Source organism: Chinchilla lanigera, unplaced genomic scaffold, assembly GCF_000276665.1.
Source record: "Chinchilla lanigera isolate Chin_1 unplaced genomic scaffold, ChiLan1.0 scaffold00007, whole genome shotgun sequence".
In the NCBI taxonomy this organism is placed as follows: domain Eukaryota; kingdom Metazoa; phylum Chordata; class Mammalia; order Rodentia; family Chinchillidae; genus Chinchilla; species Chinchilla lanigera.
In genome coordinates, this window is record NW_004955408.1 from 25,539,766 (window position 1) to 25,556,567 (window position 16,802).

The window sequence follows — 16,802 nt, forward strand, 5'->3', positions numbered from 1 at the left end:
CCCAGTGATTTCCCCAGAGAGGCACACAGGGGTGGTGGTGGGTCGGCCGTACCCATCCAGGCCGGCCAGACCTCCGTCTCATAGTATTAGGCCGCTGCTCAGGGCTGGACGCTGTGCATGGCCCAAACTCGGGCCACCCCATTTCACCTTCCCTTAATGAAATTGTTTCACAAATGCAACAACAGGTCTATGCGAGGCAGAGGCCACCCAGAAAAAAAAAAAACGAAGCAGAGGCTTAAAAGAACTAATGCCCGAATGCCAGAGTCTTTGGGGGAACCCCACACCGCACCCACACGCACACTACGCCTATCCCCCCCGCCCCCGGTGCCTCCCGCGGACCCCTTTTAACGGCAGCGCAAAGGGGCGGCGGGGGCGCGGCGGTGCCCAATGGGCTGCGCGGAGCGTCACTTCCCGGCGGCCGGAGGCGACTGGCGAGTGGCTGGGGCGGCGCGGGGGCGGGGCAGCCGAGCAGGCGTTGGCGGCGGGCTTGGACCCACGCGGCGCCGCGGCCCCCCCTGGCCTGCAGCGCTCCCACCCCGGCGGCGGCGGCACGATGCCCTTTGACTTCAGGAGGTGAGTGTCGCGAGCCCTGTCACCGGGAGCCCCTTCTGCAGGCCAGAGGGACACCCGGCCCGCCGCGGACCCCTCCCGCCCTGCGTGCAGACGCAGCCCCCCAGCCTGGTGCAAGTCTGGGGAGGCCTTCGGGGACCCGGTCATACACGAAGCCAGCCAGAGCCACAGAGGCTCCGGCGTGCAGCCGGAGACAAACCCACCCACCGTCGCTCTGCAAAGCTCCCGCCCCAGCCAGCCCGGACACCTTGCATTCCCTTCCCGCAGCACGGGAAACAGATTTATTCCATGGGAACTAGCATCTCCTCCCTTCAGAGCCTCCTTCAGCGGACCCCACGCCCCTGACAGGTGGGGCCACGGCACCCTGCCTGAGCGCCCACAGCTGCACGGCTGGCCGCTCCAGCCTTCCCGGCTGCAATTGGAGGCGTGCAGGTTGACGTAGCCTGAGGCACCCCCTGGCTTAGCAGCTCTGGAGCCCAGTGCCCAGCCGCCCCTCCCCCCGGCCTTGGCGGTGTACTCTGGGTCTGGGGGCACTACGGGAGGGGGAGGAGGCTGGGAGCCTTGGGCAGGGCCCTGCAGAGAGGCCCGCAGCGTTTGGTCTTGGCTTTTTGCAGTCCTACAATGGGTCCTTTGTGGGGTCCAGCTGCCTGGTAGTCCACTGTTGTGCCGGGCCAGGCGTTCTGCAGCCTGGCGGGGTGGGGGGTCTCCACCAGACGTTCCCCTGAGGTATGGAGCTCCAAGGGGGATGCCCTTGGCTAAGGCTAGGAAAACAGCAGAGCTTTGTAGGAGGAACTGGGTTAGAACCTGGTTCAGCTCTCTTCACGGAGCAACTTGGTATATTCTAGAAGGTAAGGGCAAAGGCTTTAAGTTCAGACCTCCACTCGCAGCTGGCTGCCCCCAGTAGAGGTCTGAGCCCTCTCGGTTTCATCACTTGCAAATTGGGACTAAAAATAAGCTCCCCACCTGCAAAGACCAAGTGCATGAGACACCTTAACCGCGTTTGCACGGCTTGCAGCTCAGAAGTAGGCATCACTGCATGCGAGGCCTCTCATGAGTACTTTCCACATCCATAAAGTAGGGATTCCGCTGCCCACGCCATAGGAGGGGTTTCCCCCTCCGCCTTGCAGGGGTGAATGACAGGGGAAAGTGACAGCCCAACCAGAAAGGTCCCTAGCCTGCTGTGACCCCATGGCAGAAGGGGGGATGCTGGGGTGTGGGTGTAGGTGTAGACAGACATCACCTTGAGACCTTGAACAGCTGACGTGTTGTTCCAGCCTGCTCTGGTAGCTGTTGCCGTCTGGCAAATGTTTGCCAGCTTTCTGCTCCTTCAGGAAGCCCTGAGGCTGGTACCCAGGCCCCTAGACAAATGCAGACTGAGGGCAGTTACTGATGGAATTCAGAGGCATTCCTGACACCAACAGTGAGTGTCCCCACCATAAGAGCCATGGCCAGCACATTGATTCCTGTTTCCACAGGGTCACCCCTTAGAATAGATTCCTCCCCCTCCATGTGATGCAGTAAGTTCCAGTGATTTTGATTTTGTTGGAGAAATTTAATTTTGTTTCTGGTCATTTAATCCTTGCACCCTCTCCATCCTCACTGCACAGAGGAGGATGAAGGCTCAAGGGCTGAGGGTCCTGCTCTGGATCTCCTCAGTGTTTGCAGGGAAGGCGAGCCTGGGTCCCAGTGGGAAGTGTGGAGGCCAAGTAAGGTGAAAGAAGGAGAGCAGATGGGACCAGCTCTCACCTTTGGCCTCTGATGATCCTGCCTGTCACCAGCCCTGTGTTAGGCTCTGATAAAGGAGACGTGGCCCAACCATGTGCAGCAGCTGCCCCCGCACTCCCTGGGCATGCTTCAGGTCCTGAATGCCCAGGCGTCATGGGGGCTGCAGCTAAAGGAGGCCTGCTAATAAGTTCCTGGAGAGCTTGGGTTCACTGCAGAATGGTGAGATGAACTCAACACATCACCCATGCACTGTGGAGAGTGGGCCGTGTGTGCCCAGCAAATGTGTCCTCTTAAGGTTTCTTGAGCACAAGACCCAGGGCTTGGTGCTGAGGAAGTGGTGCACTGTCCCCGCACACCTCCCTCCTCTTCAGTGTCCACTCACCAAGCATTTGCTGGGTGTCCTCACTGTGCTCAACCCTCTGCGATCTACCCGTCCTGCGGAGCTGGGTGCCCCGTGATCCATCCCGGAAGAAATGGGAAGAGAACGCGATGGGATTCCCAGGGCTGGGGTGCCAGCCAGTGTGCAGAGAGGGTACCACCACCGCACGAGCATCTCAGCATCTACCCCCTTGTCACCTGAGTGAAGAACTTTGAGTTTTCATTCTAAATCTTAGAATTTGGAGAGGCCACAGTGGCAGCTTTGTCTTGGGCCACACAGTATGCGAGGTGGGGAGGCTGGGATTGGACACCGGCCGACAGCTCAAAGCCTTCACTTTGGGAGAAAAGGCAAAGTTTAGAAGCCCCTATTACTCTGTCTGGTCTTTCAAGTATTGGCAGCCAGGAGTGCTGAGGGGCAAACTATGGGTGGGAACCCCTCACCTCACCCCAGCCATTTCACAGCAGGAGAAAACCGGGCTTCCGGATGCTCTTCTTAAAACAATCTTGCCTGACCTTCAACAGTCCTTGTTTCTTATTGCCCGTAGGGCCTCATGCATCTTATGTAGTTCGGGTGTATTTGCCTGTCTGTGAAATGGGAACATGAACACACCCGGGAAATGAGACTGTTGGACCATGGGTGTAAAGCATTTAGATCCCTAGGGACCATCCAGTAAATTCAGACAGCTATGTCAGTATTTGTGTCCTTTCCTTTAAGGAATAATCATCTCTTAACACTATAATTCACTTAATTATGAAGCTTGTTCTCTTTCTCCTTCCCATTAGGATGGGAGCTCCTGAGGGCAAGGATTTGTATCTGGCTTATTCAAGTACATTCCCAATGCCTAGAACAATACTTGGGCCAAACTCATCCCTTAGAAATGCTTCTCAAAGTGTGTCAAAGAAGCCAAAAGCACAGCGTGATTGCATATGCCAGTTCTTCCTTTAGTGGGCAGATTTTCAACTATTAGTGGAGAATTCTTTCCCTCCTCCCCTCCCTTCTTTTTCCTCTCATCCTTGCCCTCCCTTCTCTCTCCTTTTTCCTTTCCTTCCGTCCTTCTTCCCTCCCTCTCTCTGGAGATAGAACCTGGGGCCTCGTGCATGCTAAGCTCTACCACTGAGCTTCAGCCTGAGTCCTTCTCCTCTGTCCTTGAATTTGCCTTTCCTAAGTTTTTGGCTTGATGGAGGAGGTGAATATAGAGGAGGAACCCTGAGCCTTAAACGATTACTTGTGTTTGCTCTTGTTAAACTGTTTCCCTGATAGCTGGATTTAGCACTTGTGGAACTCACCTTGTAACCTAGATCCGGGGGTGTTGTCTCTAGTTCCGGCTGGCCTGAGGCCAAGAGCACCTGCCACCACCTCTCCTGAGGCTTGGACAGTGCCAGACTAGGAGCGGGGGATGGGGGGGAGAATAACAGGGGACAGTCCCTTTGACTTAGGCCCCAGGGAGCCTGCACCCACAGTGGCAGCCCCCAAGTTGAAACTCCGAGTTACACTCTTGGAACCTCAGTATCTCCACCTCCATGATAGAGTAGTTGTAGGGCCAAGTAAGATGTCTCTGCAGTGTGGGCGCAGGGACATAATTTTGGGGCCCAGTGCAAAATGAAAATGTGGGGTCCCTATTGAAAAAGTATTAAGAATTTCAGGATGATGCCAGCAGTGCATTAAGTCAGATGTGGGTCCTTCTGAGCATGTGACCCTGTGTGACAGTACAGTGTGCTGTGTGAGGCTTGCCCTGCTTCTGTCCCTCACTGTGGCTTTTCAGGTAGTCTCTGTTTGTCCAGGAGTCCCCAAACACCTCCTCAGGACCTCAGAGTAAGCTTTCTGAAGTTGACCTGATTTTTTTCATGTCTTGGTTCCAGACTTCAAATGGGTCTCACTATTCTGAGAATCAAGTCTGGATTCGTTAGTGCTCCATGTGGCCTTGTCATGGGGTCCCCGTACCCCTGTGGCCCCCTCACTCCATGCACCAGGCCACCACAGGGGACTCAGCATGGTTAGTACTCAGCAGAGGGTAACCGCTATGAATGTCTGCATTCTGTTCTGCCTCATTCCCAACTGAACTCCAGGAAGCTAACAGTAACACACACTCTACAGCAAGTTTCTAAAAATACAAACAGGCTTAAAAATCAGATCAGAGGGAAAATTTTATTTTTTAAAAGAAAGCCAGGATTTTGTTTATCAAGGACGTACTAGCGCCAGGCACCGTTGTACAGATCTCACATGTGTCAACTCATTTAATCCCCTGGCCATCCCGCCACACTGATGAGCCCGTGGAGGGGCCGCCCGGTGAAAGAGCGTGGCCGGCCTGCAGAGGAGCTGGGGCTGGAGTGCTGCCATCCGGTTCCAGAGCTCCACTGTGTCCTGCCATCTGTCTCTGAAGCTTTTTCTTTTCCATTCACTAAATGCAGAGAGAACTGAAGCCTCTTCTAATCGGATTCACAGGTTTCCTCTTCACTAATGCATAGCCAGTTGTGCTATTTATGAGACTTAAAGTCATCTTTTCTCCCTCCCTCCCTTCTTTCTTTGTTGTTTGTTTTTTGAACTAGCCTCATGTAAGTCGAACACCTGATTCTGGAACTACCTATTACTAAAGCAACCCCCTACCACCACTAGTTTGTAGCATCTCACCTGGGAGTGTCCAGATTTTTCCATGCTGACCACTGGAAGCTTTTGAGTTGAAAGCCTGCATTCAAAAGCCTGCATTCACCTGCTTATCCGGACGTGGCCAGGGGAGAAATCATTCTTTCCCACACAGTGTGGATTCCTGGCCTTGATTCCTCAGTAGCTTGACACAAGGCTTTAGCCAGCTGTGGCCTTGGTTAAGCTCTCCTCTAATAATCTTTTCGAGCTGGATTTTACAGTTGCTGTTAGGTTGTTTTCCCAGATACAGGAGAGTTAGGGAGGGTATGAGGAAGACATTTTGGGTGAGGCTTACCTGGTACCTCTAAATCAGTGAGCCCACTGCCAGGCATAATCCCAGAATTTGGGAGGCTGAGGATCACCGTGACTTCAAGGTCAGCCTGGGCTACCTAGTTCAAGGCCAGCTGAACTACATAGCAGGACCCTGTCCCCAAAAAGAAAATCAGTCAATCAATCAATCAACCAATCGGTGAGCCTGAACCATGGCTGTCCATCAGAATCATCTGAGGAGATTTTAAACCCCTAAACTTAGGGGGCTGGGGATTTAGCTCAGCAGCACAGTGCCTGCCCGGCAAGCGCAAGGTTGTGAGTTCGATTCCCAGTACAGGAAAAATAAATAAGTAAATAAATAAACAAACAAACAAACTTAGGCTACACACCAACCCAGCAGTCAACATTAGAGGTTGGGGCCCATGTTAGTATTTTTGAAAACCTCTTCTGTTATTCTAATGCCCAACCCGGACTAAGCAGAATTGCTCTGCCTCAAGAGGGACCAGGGGCAAGCAGGGTTGGGTTGAGCCTTGAAGGACAAGACTGGGGAGTGGAGTTCTGGTCCCACCTGTCACTCCAGCAAGCCTGTTTCCCCACCAGTAAAGTGGTCTTACTTTCCCATTAATTTCGTTGCTCTTCAAAGCAAGTACCCCGACCAACAGCTTCAACATCTCCTGGAGCTTGTGGACATGCAGAATCTTAGCATCCACCCTGGAGTAGCTGAATCTGTATTTTGACATGATCCCCCAAATGACCTGTACACATGTTAAAATTTATAAAGCCCAGTCTCTACGCCTGACTTGACTCGAGTCCTCTCCCTGTGTATTTCTCCAACCAGTGCCTTGCCAGGGGCGCTGAGAAGTCTCGCACAGAAGGAACCAGAATGTCCTTGTCCAGCATGGTGTTGGCAGATGTATAGTCAAAGGCAGTGATGGCAAACCTTTTACAGCTTTCAAAGACAAACAGCCTGCTGCGGCATTCACCACCACTGGTCTTAAGGCATGTGTCTAGTGAGTGCTGTTTGTCAGCCCTAGTGCCTAGGGCTGGAAACACAGTGCTAATTGATCCTTTAAAGAAGTAGTAATTTGCCTAATTGTTGTCAACTTTAACATTTATGTCCATTACCTTAATTATATTGGTTGCATAAGTGAAGAAAGTATAGGGTAGGAAAAAACCTCCAATGTGGCTGTGGATTTATTTTTTAAAATTGTGGCCCATAGGGGAGACGGAAGCACAGGGTTCCTTGTGCTGCCATTACCAAGAACCAGTGGGTATGCAGGACATCCTACCAATATGGACTGGCCCTCGGAGCAGGCATTATCCATCCTGTTTCGTTTTATTTTATTTATTTATTTTTTTGGTACTGGGAACCGAACTCAGGACCTTGCGCTTGCCAGGCATTCGCAGTGCCTCTGAGCTGTATCCCCAGCCTGTTCATCCTGTTTTATATCCAAGAAGATCAACCCTGAGAAATTCTGGGTCTCGCAGCTGGTGCATCAAAGAGTCCCTGGGAACACAGCACATCTGAGAGTGTAATCTCACTGCCCTTGAATACCCAGCTTCCTCCTGGAACCTGCCTGGCAACCCTGCTGAAGAGGAAGCAAGATCAGTGTAAAATGGACTAACTGTTCTGTTTATCCAAATAGTGAAAACACTATGCAAGATGAGAGGCGTGGCAGGAATTAAATTGAAGTGCAAGGTACTGGTAATGCAGTAGTCCCTACAGAATTAACTTTTCTTTCTCACATTCACGTTTGGGTCTAGGATCTCTTGGGAAGATTGCTAGCCTTATTAGTAATGACTAATGGTTCTTAAGCTTATAATGTGTTGAGTTCTGGGCTAGGCCCAACACTGGAATTAAAGTCACCCTATGAGATAGAGATGATTATTATTGAGATTTTTGTTTTTGGAACCAAGAATCAAACTCAGGACCTCGTGCTTGCCAGGCAGGTGCCATGCTGCTGAGCTACGTCCCTGGCCCAGAGGTGATTGCTATTACTTTATTTTCTTTGTTTTGTCTAATAATAAAGTTGACTTGTGTGTGTGCTCTTGTATGAAACTTAAGAGATGTTTATTATGTAATCACTTCCATCATCCAGATACAGAACAGTTCCAGCACCCCCCAAAAATCTTATATAATCACTTTATAGTCACACTATGTATTAATTCAGTTTTTTAAAATGTAATAAGAACACTTGAGATCTATCCTCTGAAGAGGTTTTCAGTGTACAATACAGTGTTGCTAACTATAGACACCACATAGCATAGCACATCTCTAGAACATATTCATCTTGCCTAACTGAAACTTCATATACACTGAATAACCCATTTCTGTCCTCAGCACCTGTCAACCATCATTCTGTCCTGCGTAGACGAGTTTTCCTGTTTTGGAGCCCTCATAAAAGTGGAATCATGTTATATTTGTCCTTTTGTTCCTGACTTATTTTACATAATATAGTATCCTCAAGGTTTATCCATCCCATCACAAATGGTGGAATTTCCCTTTCAAAGAATAGGATGTGTCACTTTCTCTTTGTCCATTCATCTGTTGATGGATAGGTTGTTTCTCCATCTTGGTTATTGTGACTAGTCTGCAGTGAACATGGGAGCGCAGATATCGCTGACGTACTGGTTTCCATTCTTTTAGATAAATACTCAGTAGTGGGATTGCTGAACTGTATGGTATTCGATTTTTTACTTTTTCAGAAACCTCCATGCCATTTTCCATAGTGGCCACAGCATTTCACAGTCTCCTCATCAGTGCATAATGGTTCCCTGCGTCCACATCCTTGCTAATACTTATTGGCTTGTCTTTCTGGTAATAGCCATCCTAACAGGTGTGGTATCTCCTGGTGGTTTTGGTTTGCATGTCCCTGATAATTAGTGACCTTGAGCATCTTTTCATATACCTGTTGGCCACTTGTTTGTCTTTGAGAAATGTCTGTTCAGGCCCTTTGTGCATTATAAAATTGGATTGTGTTCTTTTGCTATTGAGTTGAAGCAGATATTAACTCCTTAACAGGTATACGGTTTGCAGATACTTTCTCCCATTCCATAGGTTGTCTTATCACGCTGTTGTTTCCTTTGTTCAGTTTTTTATTCTGTCTTTTTGAGACAGAGTCTCACTGTGCAGTTCAGGCTGGCCTTGAACTAACTTTGTAGTCCAGGCTGGCCTCAAACTCACAGTGATCTTCCTGCCTCAGCCTCCCAAGTGCCAGGATTACAGATGTGTACCACCATGTTCAGCCAGTTAATTCACTTTTAAAGTTGGAAGCCAAGGCTCAAAGCTGGAAGTGACTGGCCCGGGAACATAGCTGGTGAGGTGTACAGCTAGAATTCAATGTACCTTCAATTGATGATACCTTGACTTTGCCGATTTTTTGATTCCCACCAGGTCTTTTCTCCCCTTCTGCTTTCATGCCAGAACCCATCAACATATAGAATTTAACCAAAATATCCCTTGAGGACTTTGGGGGACGATGGTGCTATTTAACTTTCTTTGATGTCTTGCTGAGTTCAAGAGTACATTCTCCATCTGTAGAGAATGTCTCCAGATCTTCAGGACAGTGCTCCATGGTGGATCAACCTTGCCCACCTTTCCAGAATATTCTCTGTTGCAAACCCCCTCCCTCCCACTGGACTGACTGACCAGACCAGAATGTGGTCAGACTGTGCTTTGGGTGGCCCCTCCTATGTGCTTGTTTGACAGGTCTGTCTGGATCCACGTCCTTTCCTGTTCACTACTATGCCTCTACAACTTTATTTATCCTTCTCTGTAAACTGGAGTGCCCTAACTTCCTAGCAGGGATTTTTTTTGAGGATGAGACGCGCTCCTGTGGCCTATGAAACAAGTGTGAGTAGACAGTGGGAGTCTGTAGTCTCCTGCTGGTGGCCTTGCCTACAACACAGCCCCTGTGTTCCTTGCTGAGCCCAGGTGCTCTATGCAGGGGTCATCTGGGGGGTGGCCGTGGGAAACCAGGTCCCTGGCTCTACACGGCAGTGACAACTCACATGACAACTCCTGGGGTGATGGACCCGGGGCTGACTCCTTTAGCAGCACCCACACAGATGTAGATACCAGACACCACTGCGTTCATCTATGATGAGAGAGACAGTGGCTAAACAGCCACAATCCCAGATAGTCCCAGGACCCATGCAGGTCCCTCAGCGGGAGATTTGGGCAGGTTGCAGACTGTGGCCAGCTGGAGAGCAGCGCCCCATCAGAAAGGGCCCTGTTGCCTGCAGGTTGCCCTATTTTTAAGAGACGATGAAAATCTTTTAAGTTGTGTGAAGTCAGTTGACAGTGGAATCCAGTTAAACATTGTATTGGACTGTGCAAACCTTTCTGAGGGCTGATGATGGCCTGTGTTTGGTCTCAGCGTCTCAGGTCCCGATGTGAGCAATGTGCTCTCCCCGGCAGATAGGACGTGGGGCCGAACCCTGGACCCTAGGGAGGTGGGCTGATGCTCACAGACTGGTGGCCAGAGGCAGAGGAGGGAGGGATGAGCAGGTCAGCTGGCCTGGACAGAGGCAGCCTCAGGCCCTGTCCTACCTGGGGCCTTGCCTGTCCTCCGGGGCTTGATCCCACCAGGCCCATCAGCTTGGGTTCCCTCCTATGGGTGGCGCTGTCAGCTTCTGCCACTGTACCTTCCTCTCCTCTGGCAATCCTAGGCCTGGCCAAGGTCCCTCCTAAGGGACATGCCCCTCGTCCCGAATCTTTTAATGCCTCCTACCCCCAGGGGATCCTTTTCAGTCCACCTCTTAGGGCTGTGCTGTGCTAACACACCAAGTCCCCACAATGGGCACCTTCTATCTGGCGCCAGGTGACAAGCTTTTCTTGGATTCCATCAGTTCGCCCTCAGTCAGGTAGAAATGGTTCATTGCTCCTACTTGCCAGAAAGATCACCAGGACACACAGAGGGGACAGGCCTCAGCCAAGGTCACACAGACCACAGCTGACACAGCTGACACTCACGTGTGTGACGTCAGAGCCAGCTCTCTCAACCACAGTGTTGTGCCCTCAAGGGAGTGTTATCACCTCGGTTTTTTGGGGGGCCCACTCCATGGGCATCTGCAATGTTATCTATGTGTTTATATTTACAGTTTGTTGCCATGGAATCCTGGGGACAGCTCTGGGTCACTGGTGAGGTGGCTGGGCTTGAGCGATCATTTCCTGTCACTGTGCTTCTCTGTGAGCAGGAAATTGCTGCTGAGCACCCCTGGGGTGCTATGGCAGTGCAGTGCTTCCTGTGGTGAGCAGGCTGCTATCCTACCGGAGAAAGTTCCCTCTGGTGTCCAGAGCCCCCATCCACAGGCTAGGAGTGGGCTGCGGGTGGTGGAGGAGCCAGTTGTCCATTGAATATATTTATTGAGGACCTACTATATGCCCAAGACTGTTCTAGAAGCCTGGGATATAGCACTGAGCCAAACACAGTCCCTATTCTCTCAGCCTCGTGGGACTTACATGTTCTGGTATTTTGCTTCTCATTTTTAAAAACTAAGTAAATTTCTATTTTAAAAATAATGTTAGATTTATGAAAAATAGTAAATACAGGTCAGAGAGTTGCTGTGTACCCCATGTCCCATTTATCCCACTGTGCATTTCCTATGTTATGTTATCATCACAACCAAGAAGGTATATGTTGTTAACTAAATACCCGACATTATTTGGTAACTACTTTCATTTTCCACTAATGTCTTTTTTTAGTGCTTAGGATGCAGTGATCCTATGCTGCATTCAGGGATTGGGCCTCCCCAGTCCAAGCTAGTGGGGGACACTTTCTCAGGCCTGCTTTGTTTTTCGTGACCTTTAAGACACAAGGAGGACCGAATCTGTCTGAGTTTCCTCTGGAGTAGACAGGGCCATGGGTGCTGGGGAAGCATCTGTATCAGTGGTGGCAAACCTACGGCACACATGTTATTTGTTTTGCTTTTAAGACAAAAGATGTTAATGTTTGAGTTGTTTTTTCTAAACTAAAACCTCAGTATTCAGGTTTAATTGCAGTGTTGGCACTTTGCAATAAATAAATGGGTTTTTGGTTGCAGTTTGGGCACTGGCCTCTAAAAGATTCACCATCACTGAAGTGCTGGGTAAGGTGCTCTTCTCAGTATATGTGACAGCTGTGAGACCTGGTGAGGTTGACCTCCAGCTGTTGGTTAGGCCCAGGTGCAGCTCCTCATTGGATGGGCAGCCTCTCTTACTCTCTCTCCATGCTGTGAACTGAGCCTCCTGGAGCGATGTGCACCATTAGCACCTGAAATTCCTTGTGCAGTGTCACCTGATGTAACAGTGCCTGTTTCCTGTCTGTCTGTGCAGGACCCACAGCAGCAGGTATCTTGGATCACTTCTGAACCTCACAGCACAAGATGGGGTAGGACAAAGACATGTGTAAAGATCAGGATGATGTCAGGCAGGTGATAGTCACAGTGTCATTTCACCTTCGTTGTGAACCTGTGGGGTACGAGGCACCATCAGGGCTTGGAAAGGGTGGGAAGCAGAGCTGGGGATACAGCTAATCTGACCCCCCATTCTGGTCTTTCTAGTACACTCTCCACTTGTTTTTTTTTTTTTTTTTTTTTGTTTGTTTGTTTTTCTCCGGTACCTGGAACTGAACTCACGACCTTGCGCTTGCCAGGCAGGCACTTTGCCGCTGAGCTAAATCCCCAGCCCCTCCACCTTTTATAAGTAGAGCCAGTAACAAGAGCCATAGGAGCTATGTCATAAGAGAAACCTGGAAAGGAATAAAATTGTTTTTTATGGGGCAAGATACTTGTCCCAGTCTTTTTTCTTAAATATATATTATTATCTTTAGGGTATTCAGTGTGATGTTATAAGATAGACAGGTAGAGATATAGATATAGTTATTATAGTGAAATGAGCCAACATATCTATCATCACATTACTTCTGTGTTAGTCTGTTTTCTATGGCTATGATAAAATACCTGAGAATGGGTAGCTTATAAAGAAAAGAGGTTTATTTAACTCACAGTTTTGGAGGCTGAAAGTGCAGACAGCATTGCACAGGTTCTGTAAGAGTCCCCCAGACCACATCACTTCATAGCTGATAGTGTCGTGGCTGGACCGTGTGCAAAAAAGTGATCACATGGCAAGATAGGAAGTCACAGTGATGGGGAAGGCTCTCTAATAACAACCCATCTCAGGGAAACTGACTGGAGTTCCTGGAGAACTACTCAGTCCCTTCCAAGGGCAGCACCCTCAGTAACCTCCCATTAGCCCTTCTCTAAGAGTTCTGCTGCTTTGTAACGTTGCCACACTGGGGACCAAACTTCCCTCACGTGGGAGGACAGACCAGGTTCATATCCAAACCATGGCAGTTACCCCACACACAAGTAGGAAGAGCAGCTGTAAACTACTCATTTAACAAAAATCCTGAGTTTGAAAGACACGGTAACTATAGTCCTCGCGTTGTGCATTAGATCTCCCCACCATGTGCACGCTACACATCCGCTTCTTAGTATCCTTGGACTGACATCTTCTCATTTCTTTGCTAGCCCAGACCCTAATAACTACTTTCATCCTTACCTCTATATATTTGACTTTTCTTTTCTTTTTAGAGTCCACATATGAGTGAGATCATGGTGCAATATTTGTCGTCTGTGTCTGGCTTATTTCACAGGGACTGTTGTCCTCCAGGTCAATCTAAGCTGTGGTGTTATGGTAAATGGCAAGATCCCCTCCTTGTCCTTCCCTGATGTACTAAGGATTGAACTCAGATCATTCTCCTTTCTTAAGGCTGAATAATGTTCATTGTGTCTGTATGCCACAGACTCTCCCTTCATCCACTGATGTGCAGCTAGGTTGTTCACGTATCTTGGCTATGGTGAATAGTGTTGCAGTACTCATGGGACCTCTTTATGAGGTGTTGGTTTCATTTCTTCTGGATATACACCTAAAAATGCTTGCTGGGTCATATGGTAGCTCTATTTTGGTTTCTCTAGGAACCTCCATTGTGTGTTCCTAGTGGCTGCATGATCTGTATTGCTACCAGCTGTGTGCAGAGGTCTCTTTTTCTCCACACCTTCACCAACACTTGTTAGCTGTTATTTTAATGCTCATAGCCACAGATGTGAGGTGGTACTGCCTAGTGGTTTTAATTTGCATTTTCCTGATGGTTCATGGTGTTGCACCTTCTCATATACCTCTTGGTAATTTTTTGTCATCTTTAGCAAAATGTACATTCAAGTCTGTGCCCAGGTTTTGATTTGAGTGTTATGTGTTCTTGTTGTTAAGTTATGTAAGTTTTGTTCTTTTTTTTTTTTTTTTATAAAACTTGAATATTAGCCCTTTATCAGATATACGGTTTCAAATATTTTTTCCAGTCTGTAGGCAGCCTTTTCATTTCGTTAATTCTTTCCTTTGCTGTGCAGAAGCTTTTTGCTTGATGTAGTCCCTTTTATTTATTTTTCCTGATTGTTTGGTGTGATAGCCAAGAAATCATTGCCAAAGCCAACAGCAAGAACATTTTAACTTGTTTTCCTCTAGAAGTTTTGTGGTTTCAGGTCTTCCATTTAGACTTTTTATCCATTTTGAGTTGATTTTTCTGTGTAGGGAAGAGTCAAATTTCATTCATTTGCATGTGGAAAGCCAGTTTTCCCAGCAGTATTGATTGAAAAGACTACCCTTTCCCAAATGTGTCCTCTTGGTAACCTTGTCAAAAATTAGTTTATTGGGTATACTTAGATTTATTTCTGGGTTCTTTATTCTGGGTCTAAGCATCTTGTTTTTATGGTAATACCATAATACTTTGATTATTATAGCTTTGTAATATAATTTTAAATCAGGAAGTATGATGTCACCTCTATTTTTCCCCCTGGATTGTTTTGGCTATTTGGGATTTCAGTGGTTCCATATGAATTTTATGACTGTACTTTTTATTTTTGTGAACAATGCCATTGGGATTTTGATTAGGTTGCATTTACTGTCTATATTGCTTTAAGTAATGTGCACATGTTAACAACATTAATTTTTCCAATCCAGGACCACAAAATGCCATTTATTTGTGTCCCCTTTAATTTCTTTTATCTGTAATTTTATAGTTTTCAATAATCAAGTCTTTTACTGACTTGGTTGAATTTATTCCTGCATTATTTTTTGTTCGTTGTGTTTTACGGTCATAAATGGGATTGTTTTCTTCTATTTCTAGTTCAGGTAAATAATCATTTGTGTATGGAATTGCCACAGAGTTTTCACATGTTGCTTTTGTATCCTGCAGCTTCATTGAATTCATTTATTAGGTTTAATAGTTTTTAGGTATCTAGGGTTGTCTACCTACAGAATCATGTCGTCTGTTAATAGAGATAGTTTTACTTCTTCCTTTCCAGGTAGGATGCCTTCTTTCTTTTTCTTGCCTGATTGCTCTTTCTAGTACTTCTAGTACTATGGACAAAAGTGGCAAGATAGGCACCCCTGTCTTTTACCAGATCTTAGCAAAAAAGTTTTCAGTTTCACCTCTTTGATTATATCAGTCATGAGTTTTTCATAAATGACTTTATTATCTTGAAAAACATTCTCTCTATACCTAAACTGCTAAGAAGATTTGTTTGTTTGTTTTTTAATCAAGGAAGGATGTTGAACTTTGTTAAAGGCTTTTTGAGGGTTAATAACCGGGAGGTTTTTGCCTTTCTATCGGTTAATGTGGGGCATCACATTGATTGGTTTGCATGCATTGGACCGACCAGCTGTTCATGCCAGGGTTACATCCTAGCTCGTCATGATGTATCTGTCATCTTTCTGATGTATTGTTGAGTTTAATTTGCTGGTGTTTTTTGTTTTGTTTTGTTTTGTTTTGTTTTGTTTTGTTTTGTTTTTGCGGTACTGGGGATTGAACCCACGACCTTGCACTTGCCAAGCAAGTGCTTATGCCGTTGAGCTATATCCCCAGCCCTTTGCTAGCGTTTTATTGTGGATTTTTCCACCCATGTTCATCAGAGACACTGGTCTGTGTTGTGATGTCTTTGTCCAACTTAGGTACCAAGATGCTGCTGACTGAATAAACGGCGTTAGGAAGTATTCCCTATAGCTTTACTTTTTGGAAGAGTTTTTAAAGTGCTGGTATTAAGTCTTTGAGGGTTGGCAGAGTTCAGTGTGAAGCCCTCTGGGCCTGGGCTTTTCTTTGTTAGAAGCTTTCTAATTCCTCCCTCAGTCTTTTTTGTCCTAGAGTCTTTCAGGTCTCGTAGAGTGCACAGGGTAGTGAGCCTGTCCTGAGCTCCATCCTGAGGATCTAGGATGTGGCTCTTGGCTGCAGGTGAGACGACCTATCTCCTACCTCTCGGCACCTGCTGAAGTCTCACCCCCTGCCCAGTCAGACTCCCGGGCCACCTCCTCCCGGAAGCCCTCCCCTTGCATCCAGGTGGCTGATGCCTCTCCCCTGCACTGTAATCCCAGGTGCTCTCCCGCCACCCTTCCTGACCTTGACCACATTGCCCTGCCATCCCCAGGCCTGGCTTTGTGCCTCCGCCTCTCTGGCTTTGTTACTTCCATGCTCACAGGGTTCCGAGGCCTTGGCAGTGGCACACTGGTTTTGTCCCCTGCCGGACTTGGCCCAGAAACTGTCATATAAGTGGGTCATGGCTGTCCCTGGGTGTTATGGTCTGTATCTAGATGTCCCCTCAAAGCCACATGCACTTTTAGATGAGGCTTTTTCAGAGGCATCTGAGCCTAGAGTTTATGACTGATTCATCATGCAGTGCTGGGATGAAGGGTGAGTGATTGCTGGATCAGTCCGCTGATTGGATTGGCATCACCTTAATCCCAGTAGTCTGGATAAGATAAAATGGACAGAAAGAGGCTTGTTTCCCCCTTTTCTTTTGCTCTTGTTGCTTTTGCTGTCTTCCACGGCCATGAACTGTTGCCCCTCTGCCACACCACCCTGCCTTGGAGCCAGCAGATCGTGGGCTGAAACCTCTACAAACTGAGCTAAGTAAACCTTTCATTATCCCTTAACCTTGGGTGTCAGGTGTTTTGTCTCAGCAATGAGAAAAGTAACTAAGACACCGGGTGATGTGCTCAGCAGAGGCTGTGTGGCATTGTGGCAAAGCAAGAGCTTTGAGCATCTGTTCATCCTAGCTTCATGTCTCAGCTTCACTACTTCCTCACAGTGTGGCCTTGAGCTCTGTACTTCACCCCTCTGGGCGTCGGCTGCCTCACTGAAAGAAAAGCTAATAAGACATAGTGCCTGGCTCCCAGGGCCGTCATGGG

At 47.9% G+C, this 16,802-nt stretch overlaps 1 protein-coding gene across 2 annotated transcripts in view; it reads left to right on the plus strand.

Annotated features, from left to right (window-relative positions):
- Positions 1–383: 383 nt before the first annotated feature.
- The window catches only part of Ergic1 (endoplasmic reticulum-golgi intermediate compartment 1), a 103,960-nt gene continuing 87,541 nt past the window's right edge, over positions 384–16,802 (plus strand). For both annotated transcript variants that reach the window (XM_013509355.1, XM_005376342.1), the window contains exon 1: positions 384–573. In XM_013509355.1, the coding sequence (XP_013364809.1) occupies positions 554–573 (20 nt within the window). In that variant the 5' untranslated portion in view covers positions 384–553. The remainder of the gene's footprint in view (positions 574–16,802) is intronic.